Raw genomic sequence first — 14,419 nt, forward strand, 5'->3', positions numbered from 1 at the left:
TCTCAAGGTCTTTATATTAATTACATCTGCAAAGAAGTTTATTTCAGAAAGGTCACATTCTGAGATTCTGGGTGGACATATTTTTGGGGGGCCAGAATTCAGCCTACAGCAGGATCTTTAAGGTTAGTACCTGAATCCTTTTTAAAAATTGTTATTATTTTATATTTAAACAATTACCTTAAAAGTTTCTAATGTCAAAATATACATAACATAAAATTTATCATTTTAATCATTTAAGGTATATAATGGTATTAAGTACATTAATAATGTTGTACAACTATAACACTATTTCACCCCTAACAGAAACTTTGTGTATACATTAAGGCATAACTCTCCATTGCCCTTCCTTCTGGTCCTTGGTGTCTTTTCTGCCTATTGTAGATATTTCATATAAGTGAAATCATAAATATTTGACCTTTGGTGTCTGGCTTATTTCACTTAGCATAATGTTTTCAAGATTTAGCCATGTTATAGCATGTATCAGAACTTCATTTTTTTTTTTTTTTTTCAGAACTTCATTTTTTAAGAGCTGAATAATAGTCCATTGTGTGTATATAACACATTTTGTTTATTCCTCTGTTAATTGACACTTGGGTTGTTTCTACCTTTTGGCTATTGTGAAAAATGCTGCTGTAAATATCGCCATACAAATATCTGAGTTCCTGTTCTCAGCTCTTTGGGTATGTACCTACACATGGATTTGCTGGGTCATGTAGAAATTCTATGTCTATCTTTTTGAGGAATCACCAAACTGTTTTCTACAGAGACTGCACCCATTTCCATTCTCACTAGCAATGCCTGAGGGTTCTGATTTCTCTATATCCTCTCCAACACTTGTTCTTTTGATAATAGCTATCCTAGTGGGTGTGAAGTGGTATCTCATTGTGGTTCCCCCCCCAGTTTTATTGAGATATAATTGACATACGGGATTGTATAAGTTTAAGGTATATCATAATAAGTGTAGTGAACATCCATGATTTCATGGATACAAACTTAAATAGGAAAAAAATTTTTTCTTGTGATGAGAACTCTTAGGACTTATTCTCTTAACAACTTTCATATATAACATATAGCAGTGTTAATTATATTTATCTTTTTTTTTTTGGCTGTATTTGGGTCTTTGTTGCTGCAGGCGGGCTTTTCTCTAGTTGTAGTGAGAGGGGGCTACTCTTCGTTGCATTGTGTGGGCTTCTAAATGCGGTGGCTTCTCTTGTTGTGGAGCATGGGCTCTAGGCACACAGGCTTCAGTGGTTGCAGGACACAGGCTCAATAATTGTGACACATGGGCCCTAGAGCACACGGCTTCAGTACTTGTGGCATGCGGGCTCAGTTGTTGTGGCTCACAGGCTCTAGAGTGCAGGCTCAGTGTTGTGGCGCATGGACTTAGTTGCTCCATGAAATGTGGGATCTTCCTGGCCCAGGGATGGAACCCATTTGCCCTGCATTGGCAGGCGGATTCTTAAGCACTGTGCCACCAGAGAAGTCCTATATTTATCATGTTGTATGTTACATTCATTGTGGTTTTGATTTCTTTTCAAGTATAGTTGATTTACAGTGTTTAAGTATATAGTAGAGTGATTTAGTTATACATACATATATAGTCTTTTTAACATTCTTTTCCATTATAGTTTATTACAAGATGTGGAATATAGTTCTTTGTGCTGTATAGTAGGTCCTTGTTGTTTATCTATTTTATATCGGGTAGGGTGTATTTGTTAATCCAAAATTCCTAATTTATCCTTCATTGTGGGTTTTTTTTTTTTTTTTTTGCCATGTGGTTTGTGGGATTTGAGTTCCCTGACCAAGCATTGAACCCAGGCCCTTGGCAGTGAGAGCACGGTGTCTTAACCACTGAACTACTAGGGAAGTCCCAAGTTTACACTGTTTTGTTTTGCTTTTAGGCTGAGCTGGGTCTTTGTTGTGGCATGCAGGCTTCTCTCTAGTTGCGGCGTGTGGGCTCTAGAGTGCATGAGCTCAGTAGTTGCGGTGCGTGGGCTCTCTAGTTGTGGTGCATGGGCTCCAGAGCATCCGGGCTTAGTTGCCCCGTGGCATGTGGGATGTTAGTTCCCTGACCAGGGATTGAACCCATGTCGCCTGCATTGGAAGGTGGATTCTTAACCACTAGACCACTAGGGAAGTCCCTAGTTTACACTGTCTTGATTACTGTAGCTTTGTAGGAAGTTTGAAATTGGAATAAGTCCTGCAACTTTGTTTTTTTTCAAAAAACTTTTTTGGCTACTTGAGGTCTTTTAAACTTCCATATGAAATTTAGGATTTTTTTTTCCTGTTTCTACAAGAAGTGCCATTGGAATTTTGATTGGGATTGGATTGAATCTTTGAATTTCTTGGGTGGTATTTTTCATTGCAACACTATTAAGTGTTCCAATCAATGAACGTGGGATGTCCTTCAATTTATTTAGGTCTTCTTTAATTTTTCAGCAACATTTTGTGCAAGTCTCTCAGTGTGTAGGTCTCACCCCTCCTTGGTTAAATTTTTCCTAAGTGTCAGTAAGTGTAATATACCACACTGATAGAATGAAGGAAGAAAAGCACATGATCATATTTGATGATGTTGAAAAAAAAATTGAAAAAAATCCAACACCCTTTTATGAAAGCACTCAAGAAACTAGGAATAGAAGGGAACTTTCTCAACACGACAAAGGCTATATTTGAAAAATCATAGCTGATATCATGTTCGATGATGAAAGACTGAAAAATTTTCCCTTCAGAATAGGAATAAGACAAGGATGCCCTGTTTTGGCATTTCTCCTCAATGTAGTATATGAAGTTTTAGCCAGAGCAGTTAGGCAAGAAGGAAATGAAAGACATCCAGATTGGAAAGAAAGAAGTAAAACTCTATTTATAGAGGACATGATCATGTATGTAGAAACCTCTAAAAATCTACCCCCCCCCCAATCAGACCCTGTGAGAAATTTTTAAAAAGTTCAGGGTAAAAAAATCAACACAAAAAAATCAGTTATATTTCTCTACGCTAGCCATGAACAGTCCTGGGATGAAATCAAGAAAATGATTTCATTTATATTAGCATCAAAAAGAATAAAATACTTGGGCACCTGTATCTTTTTGACTTAACTCCATTAGTCCTTGAAAGAGCCTTCCCTTTTTTGGCCAAAAAGATGTTCCTGGGCTCATCCTGTACATTACCATCTCAGATCTGGAATTAACTCCAAGAACTTCTTTTCAGTGGGAAATGGTAGTTATAGACTACAGTCTGAACTCAGACAAGTCTTTTGACTTTGGAGTTTTTTTGAGATGGTATCAGCTGTATATTTCCCATTCACTCCTCAACCACATCTGCTTTTCCTTCTGTTTCACCACTGAAATTCTCTCTTTTTTAAAATTTTACTGGAGTATAGTTGCTTTACAGTGTTGTGTTAGCTTCTACTGCACAGCATAGTGAATCAGCTATACATATACCCCCTCTTTTTTGGATTTCCTTCCCATTTAGGTCACCACAGAACATTGAGTAAGTTCCCTGTGCTATACAGTAGGTTTTCATTAGTTATCTACTTTATACATAATATCAATAGTGTATGTATGTCAATCCCAATCTCCCAATTCATCTCCTCCCCGAAATTCTCTTTAAGATCACTGAAATGACCTAATAATCACCAAATCTGATGGATTATTTTTCAGAACTTTCCTTTTTTGATCTTTGTTAGACATCTGACCCTCTTGCCCATTCCTTCCTTGAAATTTCCCTCTTATTTATAAGAAGGCATTATCATGGTTCTTCTCGTGAATTGCTTCTTTGCAGTCATCTTTGACTTTCTGCTTGCCCAATATGTCTTGTTCCCTCAGCCTGTATTTTTCTTGGGTAATCCCTTCTACAGTGATTTTAACTACTACCCATTAACTACATTGTGATTTCCTTTCTTCTTTGCTTCCCTTTTGTCTCTAAAACTCAAAATCAGTGTTTCCAAATGTGAGCTTTGACTTGTATTTTGACGTCTTACAAGTATTGCTAACTCAGTATGCCTAAAATGGAACTTTCTATATCCTTGACAGTGTACTTACTCTCCCAGATAGTGCCCTATTCCTTTTTTTCCCCTTTTTTTCTTTTTTTTCCTATTCCTTTTTAGCCTGTTTTTCTTCCTGCATTATCTCACCCAAGTTGGAAACTTCTGAGTCATCTTACTTCTTCCCTTTCCCTTATTAATCCAGTTTTAATTGGGAAGTCTTATTGAGATAATCTGATAAGATTTTTAAAACTTTATTTCTACTGCTCCCACCCTAATTCTGGTACTTATTTTACATGGTTTGTCTTTTTACTTTCCTTGCCTTTACAACTTTTGTTTTCCCTTTCCATTCTCTACCGTTTCCTCTACCTCATTCATTTTATACAGTGGAGACTGATTTATCTTCAGGAATGAAAATCTGTTCACCTGTAAGGTAACACGTTGGGTCCCTCACTTCTATTCTAATTCCCCAAGATAGGTACTCTTTGGATTCTCTCCCTGTGGGAAGAGTCAGGTTGCCTTATAGCTCTAACTCTCATCCTAGAAATTTACTCTTCCTTCATGGGAGAGTTTCTTTCTGGTTATCTCTGCTACTTTCATGTAAGCCTTGGTAAGCGTTCTGCTTGGGCTCTGCAGCCCAAATGTGGAGACAGAATCTTTGCTTAATTCCACCCAACACAGCTGAGATCAGGGTGTGACTTTTACACAGGCTGTTAAAAGTTTAGCAAAGTAGATGTAAAGCAATTATATTCCAATAAAGAACTTAAAAAAAAAAAGTTTAGCAAAGTAGGAGGGAATTAGAAAACAAATATAACTGGCTTTTGTATGGCTGATGTAGGAGAAATGGGCAACATTTACCTACTAAGCCTTCAGTCTGTTGTCTAGTGAGTACAGGATATCTTTTCTTTGGAACCTGGAAGCAGTTTGAGATCTGGGGGAAAGAACTCATTCCTCTTTCCTTTCTTCTAAGCAGCTAATTCCTGACCTATAATTTCTTGTTTTTTGGCTGACTGACATTTAGAATAGAAGGTCACTTCAGGAGATTCAGTCTCCTTTCTGTGGAAATGTAGTGTTATGTTAGTCTTTGGCTCCAATAGAGCAAATAGACCAACATTAGTGTAAGAGAGATTGGTTCATTCAGCACATATTTAAGACACATGTCATGTATGGTTTTAGGTGCTGGAGAAATAGTGAACAAAAGAAAGACAAGGTTTGTGCTGATGGTGGTGGTAGGGCAAGATAGAAAAGAAACAAGAAATAGATAAAATAATTTCAGCTAGTGAAGAAAGTAAGAGAGCATAGGATAATATAGTGAATGATTGGGGTGGAAAGAAACAAAATTAGATATTCCTCTGAGAAGCCAGTTTGTGGTTTTTAAATATGATCTGTTAAAAAGATTCCTTTAGTTCCTGTGTGCAGGGTGAACTTCAGGGAGCAAAATGGGAAACAGGGTCAGTTAGGAGGCGAATGGTGTAATCCTTGTGTGAAGGTAACCATTGTTTGGGGTAGGTGAAAATGGTGAGAATTGGTTGTGATATGTTTTGGAGATGGAGTCAATAGTGCTTATTGGTGGATGAATGTAGGTAAATAAGGAAGACTGCTGGCCCCTAGGTTTTCACCTTGATAAACTAGATAGTTGGTGGCACCGTAAACTGAGATGGGAAAACTGGAAGAGACTATATACATAGTGATGGGGACGAAGGAGGAAACTATTATTTCCTTACATTAGATTACTGATCTAAATTGCTTGTGATTAGTATATAACAAGTTCATCTTAAAGTGTAGATCAGAGTTTCTCAACCTCGATACTGTTGACATTTTGAACCTGTAATTGTTTGAGGTAGGGAGGGTTGTCCTGTGCATTGTGGATATTTAGCAGCATACCTGCTGTCTATCAACTACATGCCAGTAGCTCTGATTCCCCATTTGTGAGAACTAAAAATATCTCCAGGCATGGCCAGATGTCTCCTGAGGGGTAAAATTGCACCTGGTTGAGTACCACTTCTCTAGATATTTTTACCATATATCCTAAAGATCTGTCCAAATTGTTCCAACTAGTTCTCATTCCGTTCTCTTATATAAATTCTGACACTACAGCCACATTTATTGACACGCTTTTTTTCTTACCTTTGTGCCTTTTTAAAAATCATGTTTTATTCAGTCATAATTCTTATATAATTTTGTTTCCTGAGTTTTTTAACCTAAATTTTTATCCTAAGCACTGCTTCTGTTATTAAAAATATACTTGTAAATATAATTTTAATGGCTTTGTAATATTCTGTGGTATAGATAAATCATAATGTAGGAATATTCTCCAATTCTTAGGTTGTTTAAGATTTTTTCCTGTTAAAAATGGGGCTAAACTGGCTAACCTGGGGGAATGCTGGGACAAGGGAGTGAAAGACAAAGGGTTTGAGATTTCTTTCTGAGGTAATGAAAGTATTCTAAAATTGATTGTGGTCATGGTTGTATAACTCTGAATATACTAACACTCATTGAATTGTGCACTTTAAATGAGTGAATTATGTGGTATGTGATTTACATCTCATTGAAGTTGTAACAGAAAGAGGAGGCTAAAGCAAACAGCATTATATGCAATTTTTTTCTGTAACTCTAGAAGTGACATTAATGTTTCAAGGGATGTGAAAAATAAATTTAAGGTTTATTGAGGTAAAATTTATATGGAGTAAACTTTACCCCTTTTATTATACAATTCAGTAAGTTTTGATAAATACATATAGTTCTGTAACTACCCACATAGTCAAAATATAGAACAGTTTCCTCAGCCCCCAAATGCCTTCATGTCCCTTTACAGCCTTTCCCCTACCACTAACCCCTGATCTGTTTTCTATTTTATAATTTTGTGTTTTCAGAAAATTGTATAAATGACATCATACAGTATATGCAGCCTTATGAGTTTTGCTTCTTTCACTTAGCATAATGCATTTGAGATTCGTCCATATTGTTGCATACGTCAACAGTTTCTTTTTATTGGTGACTAACATTCTGTTTTATGGATGTACTACAATTTGTTTATCCAATTGTATTGTTTCTAATTTTTGGTGATTATAAAGTCATAATAAATATTTGCCTATAAGTTTTTTAAAAATACTTCATTTATTATAACAAGAATATACTACCTTTAACAATTTGCTGTTTCAAAAAATTTTAAAGCAAAGTATACAAGTGGGAAAAAAACCACTTCATTTCTAAGAAGGAATTAATAAAAGGAAAAAGCTTATTATGTTGGGTATAATTTTTTTTTTTGTTAGTTCCCCAACCAGGGATTGAACCTACACCTCCTGCAGTGGAAGTACCAAGTCTTAACCACTGGACTGCCAGGGAAGTCCCTGGGTATAATTTCTTTATTTATATTTGTTCAAACACAACCCTTTCCACAGTGAATTTGAGGCAGTTTATGAAAGGATATAAAAAAAAGATTAAGAGAAATAAGATTAGGGGAGGTGGGAGGAATTGGGAGATTGGGATTGACACATATATGCTATTGATATTAAGTATAAAATAGACAACTGAGAACATAGTGTATAGCGCAGGGAATTCTGCTTAATGCACTGTGGTGACCTACATGGGAAGGAAATCCAGAAAAGAGGGGATATGTGTATATGTATAGCTGATTCATTTTGCTGTACAGTAGAAACTAACACAACATTGTAAAGCAACTATACTCCAATAAAAATTAATTTAAGGGGTTTCCCTGGTGGCGCAGTGGTTAAGAATCCGCCTGCCAATGCAGGGGAAAAAGGTTCGAGCCCTGGTTCGGAAAGATCCCACAAGTCGCGAAGCAACTAAGCCCATGCGCCACAGCTACTGAGCCTGTGTTCTAGAGCCCACGAGCCACAACTGTTGAGCCCACGCACTGTACCTACTGAAGCCCGCATGCCTAGAATCCGTGTGCCGCAACAAGAGAAGCCACCTCGATAAGAAGCCTGCGTACTGCAATGAAGAGTACTTCCTGCTCTCAGCAACTACAGAAAGCCTGTGCACAGCAGTGAAGACCCAACACAGCCAATAAATAAAATAAATAAATTTAAAAAATTATAAAAAAAGTAATTAAAAAAAATAGAAACAGACTTTAAAAAAAAAGGACCATAGTAGGAAAATACAGATAATTCTAATATTGTGACTGATTAGAGAATATGATTAGATAAGTATGTGCCGTTATTAAATGGAGCAAATATTACTGTATTTGCTAAAAGCAATATTTTCTAGCGCTGATTCTTGTTTTTAAGTCTCATTTCATTTTCTTTTTTATTTTTTTGGCTGTGTTGGGTCTTTGTTGCTGCTCGTGGGCTTTCTCTAGTGGTGAGTGGGGGCTACTGTTTGTTTCGGTGTTTGGGTTTCTCATTGCGTGGCTTCTCTTGTTGCAGAGCACAGGCTCTAGGCACGTGGGCCCTAGAACGTGTGGACTTCAGTACTTGTGGCTCACAGGATCTAGAGCACAGGCTCAGTAGTTGTGGCGCATGGGCTTAGTTGCTTCTTGACATATGGGATCTTCCTGGACCATGGATTGAACCAGTGTCCTGTGCGTTGGCAGGTGGACTGTGTCACCAGGGAAATCCCTCTAGCACTGATTCTAAAAGTAATTTCAGATACGAATCTTCAGTAGGAGACAGTAACATAAGGAACAGTAACGTTTTCTTTTTAACAGAAAACAGCAGTCTGAATTTCTTGCTTATAAGTTTTTGTATACACATATAAAACATTTTCATTTCCTTTGGATAAATAATTAGGTGTTGGACTTCTGGGTCATATAATGTTTTTGTACTTTGGATACAGATCTTTTATTAAATATGTGTTTTGCAAATATTTTTTCCTAGTCTGTGGCTCAACTTCATTTCCTTTAAGTGTTTTTGAAAGAGCAGAAATTGAGATTGAGGGTGGTGAATACACACACACACAAATTTAATTTTGTGGGAATCAGCACATAGATCATATCAAAGGACCCAGGAGAACACGTATCGTGGTGTATTTCTTTTTCCTTTTTCTCTTTTTTCTTCCTTCTTTCTTTTTTTCTTTCTCAAAACAAGCAACTTTTTATTTAAGTATAGTTGATTTATAATGTTGTATTAGTTTCAGGTATACAGCAAAATGATTGATATGCATGTATTTGTCTATTTTTTCAGATTTGTTTCCATTATAGGTTATTACAAGATATTGAATATAGTTCCCTGTGCCATACAGTAAGTCTTTGTTGTTTATCTATTTTATATAAAGAAAATATCTGTATCTGTTACTCCCAAATTCATAATTTATTCCTCCTCCCTTTTCCCGTTTGGTAACCATAAGCTTGTTTTCTATGTCTGTGAGTGTATTTCTGTTTTGTAAGGAAGTTCATTTGTATCATTTTTTTAGATTCCACATATAAGTGATATGTGAAATATATTTGTTTTTTTCTGATTTTCTTCACTTAGTATGATAAATTCTAGGTTCATCCATGTTGATGCAAATGGCATTATTTCTTTTTTTACAGCTGAGTAATATTCCTTTGTGTGTGTGTGTATGTATGTATGTGTGTGTATACATATATATACACACACACACCCCTCATCTTTTTTTTTAACAATTTATTCTTTTACCACATATTCTACTACAGCTCTAACATTTTTTTATATATAAATTTATTTATTTAATTGGCTGTGTTGGGTCTTTGTTGCTGCACATGGGCTTTCTCTAGTTGTGGAGAGCAGGGGCTACTCTTCATTGTGGTGCGCGGGCTTCTCATTGTGGTGGTCTCTCTTGTTGCAGAGCATGGGCTCTAGGCACGTGGGCTTCAGTAGTTGCGGCACATGGGCTCAGTAGTTGTGGCTCACGGGCTCTAGAGCGCAGGCTCAATAGTTGTGGTGCATGGGCTTTGTTGCTCCACGGCATGTGGTATCTTCCTGGGACAGGGATCGTACCCGTGTCCCCTGCACTGGCAGGCAGATTCTTACCCACTGGGCCACCTAGGAAGTCCCACACCTCATCTTCTTTATGCATTCATCTGTCAGTGGTCATTTAGGTTGTTTCCATGTCTTGGCTATTGAAAGTAGTGCTGCTATGAACATTGGGGTGAATGTATTGTTTTGAATTAGAGTTTTCATCTTTTCCAGATATATACCCAGGATTGGGATTGCTGAATCATATGGCAGCACTATTTTTAGTTTCTTAAGAAACCTCCAGACTGTTCTCCATAGTGGCTACACCAGTTTACATTCCTACTGACAGTGTAGTAGGGTTCCCTTTTCTTCAAATCCTCTCTAACATTTATTATTTGTATATTTATTGGTGATGGCTATTCTGATTGGTGTGAGGTGATATCTCATTGTAGTTTTGATTTACATTTTTCTAATAATTAGTGATGTGGAGCATCTTTTCCTGTGCCTGTTGGTCATCTGTATGTCTTCTTTGGAGAAATGTCTGTTTAGATCTTGTGCCCATTTTTTGATTGGTTGTTTTTCTGTTCTGTTTTTTGTTTGGTATTGAGCAGTCTGAGCTGTTTGTATATTTGTATATTTTGGAAATTTGCTGCAATTTATGTCAAATGGTGTTCTGCCTATGTTTTCATCTAGGAGTTTAGTATCCAGTCTTACATTTAGGTCTTTAATCCATTTTAAGTTTATTTTTGTGTATGGTGTTAGAGAATATTCTGATTTCATTCTTTTACACGTAGCTGTTCAGTTTTCCCAGCACCACTTATTGAAGAGACTGTCTTTTCTCCACTGTACATTCTTGTCTCCTTTGTCTTAGATTAATTGACCATAAGTACATGGGTATATTTCTGGGCTCTCTATCCTCTTCCGTTGATCTGTGTGTCTGTTTTTATAATCTGTGTTTGATTAGTGTAGCTTTGTGGTATAGTCTGAAGTCAGGGAGCATGATTCCTTCAGCTCTATTCTTCTTCCTCAAGATTGTTTTGGCTATTTAGGGTCTTTTGTGTTTTCATACAAATTTCAAAATTATTTGTTCTAGCTCTGTGAAAATGCCGTTGCTAGTTTGATAGGGATGGCATTGAATCTGTAGATTGCCTTGGGTAGTATGCTCATTTTAACAATATTGATTCTTTCAATCCAAGGATACAGTATATCTTTCCATCTGTTTGTGTCGACTTCATTTTTTTTTCAATCAGTGTCTTATAGTTTTTGGAGTACAGGTCTTTTGCCTTCTGAGGTGGGTTTATTCCTAGGCATTTTATTCTTTTTGATGTGATGGTAAATGAGATTGTTTCCTTAATTTCTCTTTTTGATAGTTTGTTGTTAATGCTTAGAAATGCAAGATATTTCTGTATATTAATTCTGTATTCGGCAACTTTACTGAATTCGTTATTGAGCTCTAGTAGTTTTCTGGTGGTATGTTTAGGGTTTTCTATGTATAGTATCATGTCATCTGTAGACAGTGACAGTTTTAGTTCTTTTTCCATTTGGATTCCTTTTATTTCTTTTTCTTCTCTGAGTGCTGTGGCTAGGACTTCCAAAGCTGTGTTGAATGAAAGTGGCGAGAGTGGGCATTGTTGTCTTGTTCCTGATCTTAGAGGGAATGCTTTTAGCTTTTCACCGTTGAGTGTAATGTTAGCTGTGGGTTTGTCATAAGTGACCTTTATTATGTTGCGATGTGTTCCCTGTATGCCTGCTTTCTGGAGAGGTTTTTTTTAATCATAAATGGATATTATCAAAAGCCTTTTCTGCATCTATTGTGATGATCATGTGGTTTTTATTCTTCAGTTTGTCAGTGTGTATCACATTGATTGATTTGCAGACATTGAAAAATCCTTGGATTCCTGGGATAAATTGATTCCACTTAATCATGGGGTATGATCCTTTTAACGTATTGTTAAATTTGGTTTGCTAGTATTTTGTTGAGGAAATTTGCATCTGTGTTCATCAGTGATATTAGCCTTTAGTTTTCTTTTTTTTTGTGATATCTTTGGTATTGGTATCAGGGTGATGGTGGCCTCATAGAATGCGATCAGAGGTGTTCCTTCCTCTGCAATAAAAAGCAATGTAAAAGATTAATGAAACTGAAAGCTAGTTCTTTGAAAAGATAGACAAAATTGATAAACCTTTAGCCAGACTCATCAAGAATAAAAGGGAGAGGGCCCAAATCAATAAAATCAGAAATGAAAAAGGTGAAGCTAAAACTGATACTACAGAAATACAGAGGGTCATAAGAGACTACTATGAATAAGTGTAAGCCAACAAAGCGGACAACCTAGAAGAAATGGACACATTTTTTAGAAAGGTACAATCTCCCAAGACTGAACACCAGGAAAAAATAGAAAATATGAACAGACCAGGTATCAGTACTGAAATTAAATCAGTAATTTAAAAAAGTCTCAACAAACAGAAGTCCAGGACCAGATGATTTCACTGGTGAATTCTACTAAACATTTAGGGAATAGTTAATAGCTATCCTTCTCAAACTTTTCCAAGAATTTGCAGAGGAAGGAATACTTGTGAACTCATTCTGTGAGGCCACTACCATCTGATACTCAAATCAGACACATTTATAACAAAAAAAGAAAATTACAAACTACTGTCACTGATGAGCATAGATACAGAAATCCTCAACAAAATACTAGCAAACCGAATCCAACAATGTATTTAAGGGATCATACGCAGTGATCAAGTGGGGTTTATCCCAAGTATGTAAGTATTTTTCAATATCCACAAATCAGTCAATCAATATGATATACCACATTAACAAATTGAAGAATAAAAACCATGGTGTAGGAACTTCCTTGGTGGTCCAGTGGTTAAGACTCTGAGCTCCCCGGGCTTCCTAGGTGGCGCAGTGGTTGAGAATCTGCCTGCCAATGCAGGGGACATGGGTTCGATCCCTGGTCAAGGAAGATCCCACATGCCACGGAGCAGCTAAGCCCATGCACCAGAACTATTGAGCCTGCGCTTTAGAGCCCATGAGCTACAACAAGAAAAAAAAAAAAAAAGACTCTGAGCTCCCAATACAGTGGGCATGGGTTTGATCTCTGATCAGGGAATTAAGATCCCACATGCTGCTCAGTGCAGCCAAAAACAAACAAACAAAAAAACCCAAACCAAAAAAATGGTGGTGTTATTTGTTTTTAATTATCAGTATTCTTAAGAATCACCTGGGGGAATTCTGTCTCCCCCCTCACCCCCTTACAATGAACAAATGTTCATCCAGTTTCTATCTATCCCAGACCTTTTGAAATAGAATATAGGGGGGAAAGTGGAAGATTGCAGAGTAGGAACCACTGGCAGTAGAATTTGGCCTGGGTCCTTACCAGTAACATAGTTTGTGTTTCCTTATGGGTAAAATGGAAATGAAGACACTCTCTTAGTAGGGTTCAGTAGGTTAGTGCGCTTGAAATACACTAGGTGGTGATTTCTAAAAGCAAAGGGAAAAGAGTAAGAGCCAAGGATAGTGTCATGGAAGTCTTAGAAGTCATTGCCAGGAACTGGGAGTGAACAGTACTCTTTTCTTACTTTCCATTCTATGTGACACTTGAATTATTTAAGAAGCAAACTATTTGCTCCAATTATTCTTTCATTCAACTCATTTGTTCTCCTGAAATTGACTGTGATGTTTTCAGAAGTTCTAGAATTCCAATATATCATAGTAACTTCCTTGCTTTTTTATATGACCTTCATGTGAGTTTTCATGAATTTATGTCAAAATTGGAATGCTTCTTTAAAGAAAATTATAGAAAATACTGACCTTGAGTTTTTCTTCATGTTTGATGTCTTTATATTAGAGAAGTAAACATTTTTCTTACTGTAATTTTTATATACGGAAAATAATTTCACTTTAATTGGAAGAATATTCAACCATAATGAAAAGGAAAAAAGAGTCCTATGTCTATTAACAACAGAAGATTTGCTCTGTTTAGTTGCCATTTGTTGGAAGAAAAGAATACAGAGAGGTCCCCTAATAGTTATTTTTAGGGTTGTAGTAAGAAGTTTTATGTGGAAAAAAGCTGCTTGTTTAGTGTGAGGAGTACAACTGTGTTTAAGAGGTTTCTACTTGATTACTACTTTTTTTTAACTTTTGCTATGAAAATTTTCAAACAAATATAAGTGGATAGTTCAACTAATGCTCATGTATTCATCATTTATCTTCAAGATTCATCAACTTTCTGCCTCTTGTTTCATCTATCCCTCCCACATTTCTTCCCCTGTAGTATTGTTTTTTTAAAACAAACTCTTTGTTTATTTATTGGTTGCGTTGGGTTTTTGTTGCTTTGTGCAGGCTTTCTCTAGTTGTGGTGAGTGGGAGCTACTCCTCATTGTGGTGTGCGGGCTTCTCATTGTGGTGGCTTCTCTTGTTGCAGAGTATGGGCTCTAGGCGTGCAGCCTCAGTAATTGTGGCACATGGGCTTAGTTGCTCTGCGGCATGTGGAATGTTCCTGGACCAGGGATTGAACCTGTATCCCCTGCATTGGCAGGTGGATTTTTAACCACTGC

The 14,419-nt window shown here is 36.7% G+C and overlaps 1 protein-coding gene across 11 annotated transcripts in view; it reads left to right on the forward strand.

Annotated features, from left to right (window-relative positions):
• Window positions 1–14,419, forward strand: part of ZMYM4 (zinc finger MYM-type containing 4) — a 179,666-nt gene that overhangs the window by 10,142 nt on the left and 155,105 nt on the right. For 6 of the 11 annotated variants that reach the window (XM_057704730.1, XM_057704757.1, XM_057704811.1 and 3 more), the window contains exon 2: window positions 9,125–9,181. The exons of the other annotated variants lie outside the window; for them this stretch is intronic. In XM_057704730.1, the coding sequence (XP_057560713.1) occupies window positions 9,125–9,181 (57 nt within the window). The remainder of the gene's footprint in view (window positions 1–9,124; window positions 9,182–14,419) is intronic. 11 annotated transcript variants of the gene reach the window in all.

The sequence above is a fragment of the Hippopotamus amphibius genome, chromosome 1 (genome assembly GCF_030028045.1).
Source record: "Hippopotamus amphibius kiboko isolate mHipAmp2 chromosome 1, mHipAmp2.hap2, whole genome shotgun sequence".
Classification (NCBI taxonomy): Eukaryota; Metazoa; Chordata; class Mammalia; order Artiodactyla; family Hippopotamidae; genus Hippopotamus; species Hippopotamus amphibius.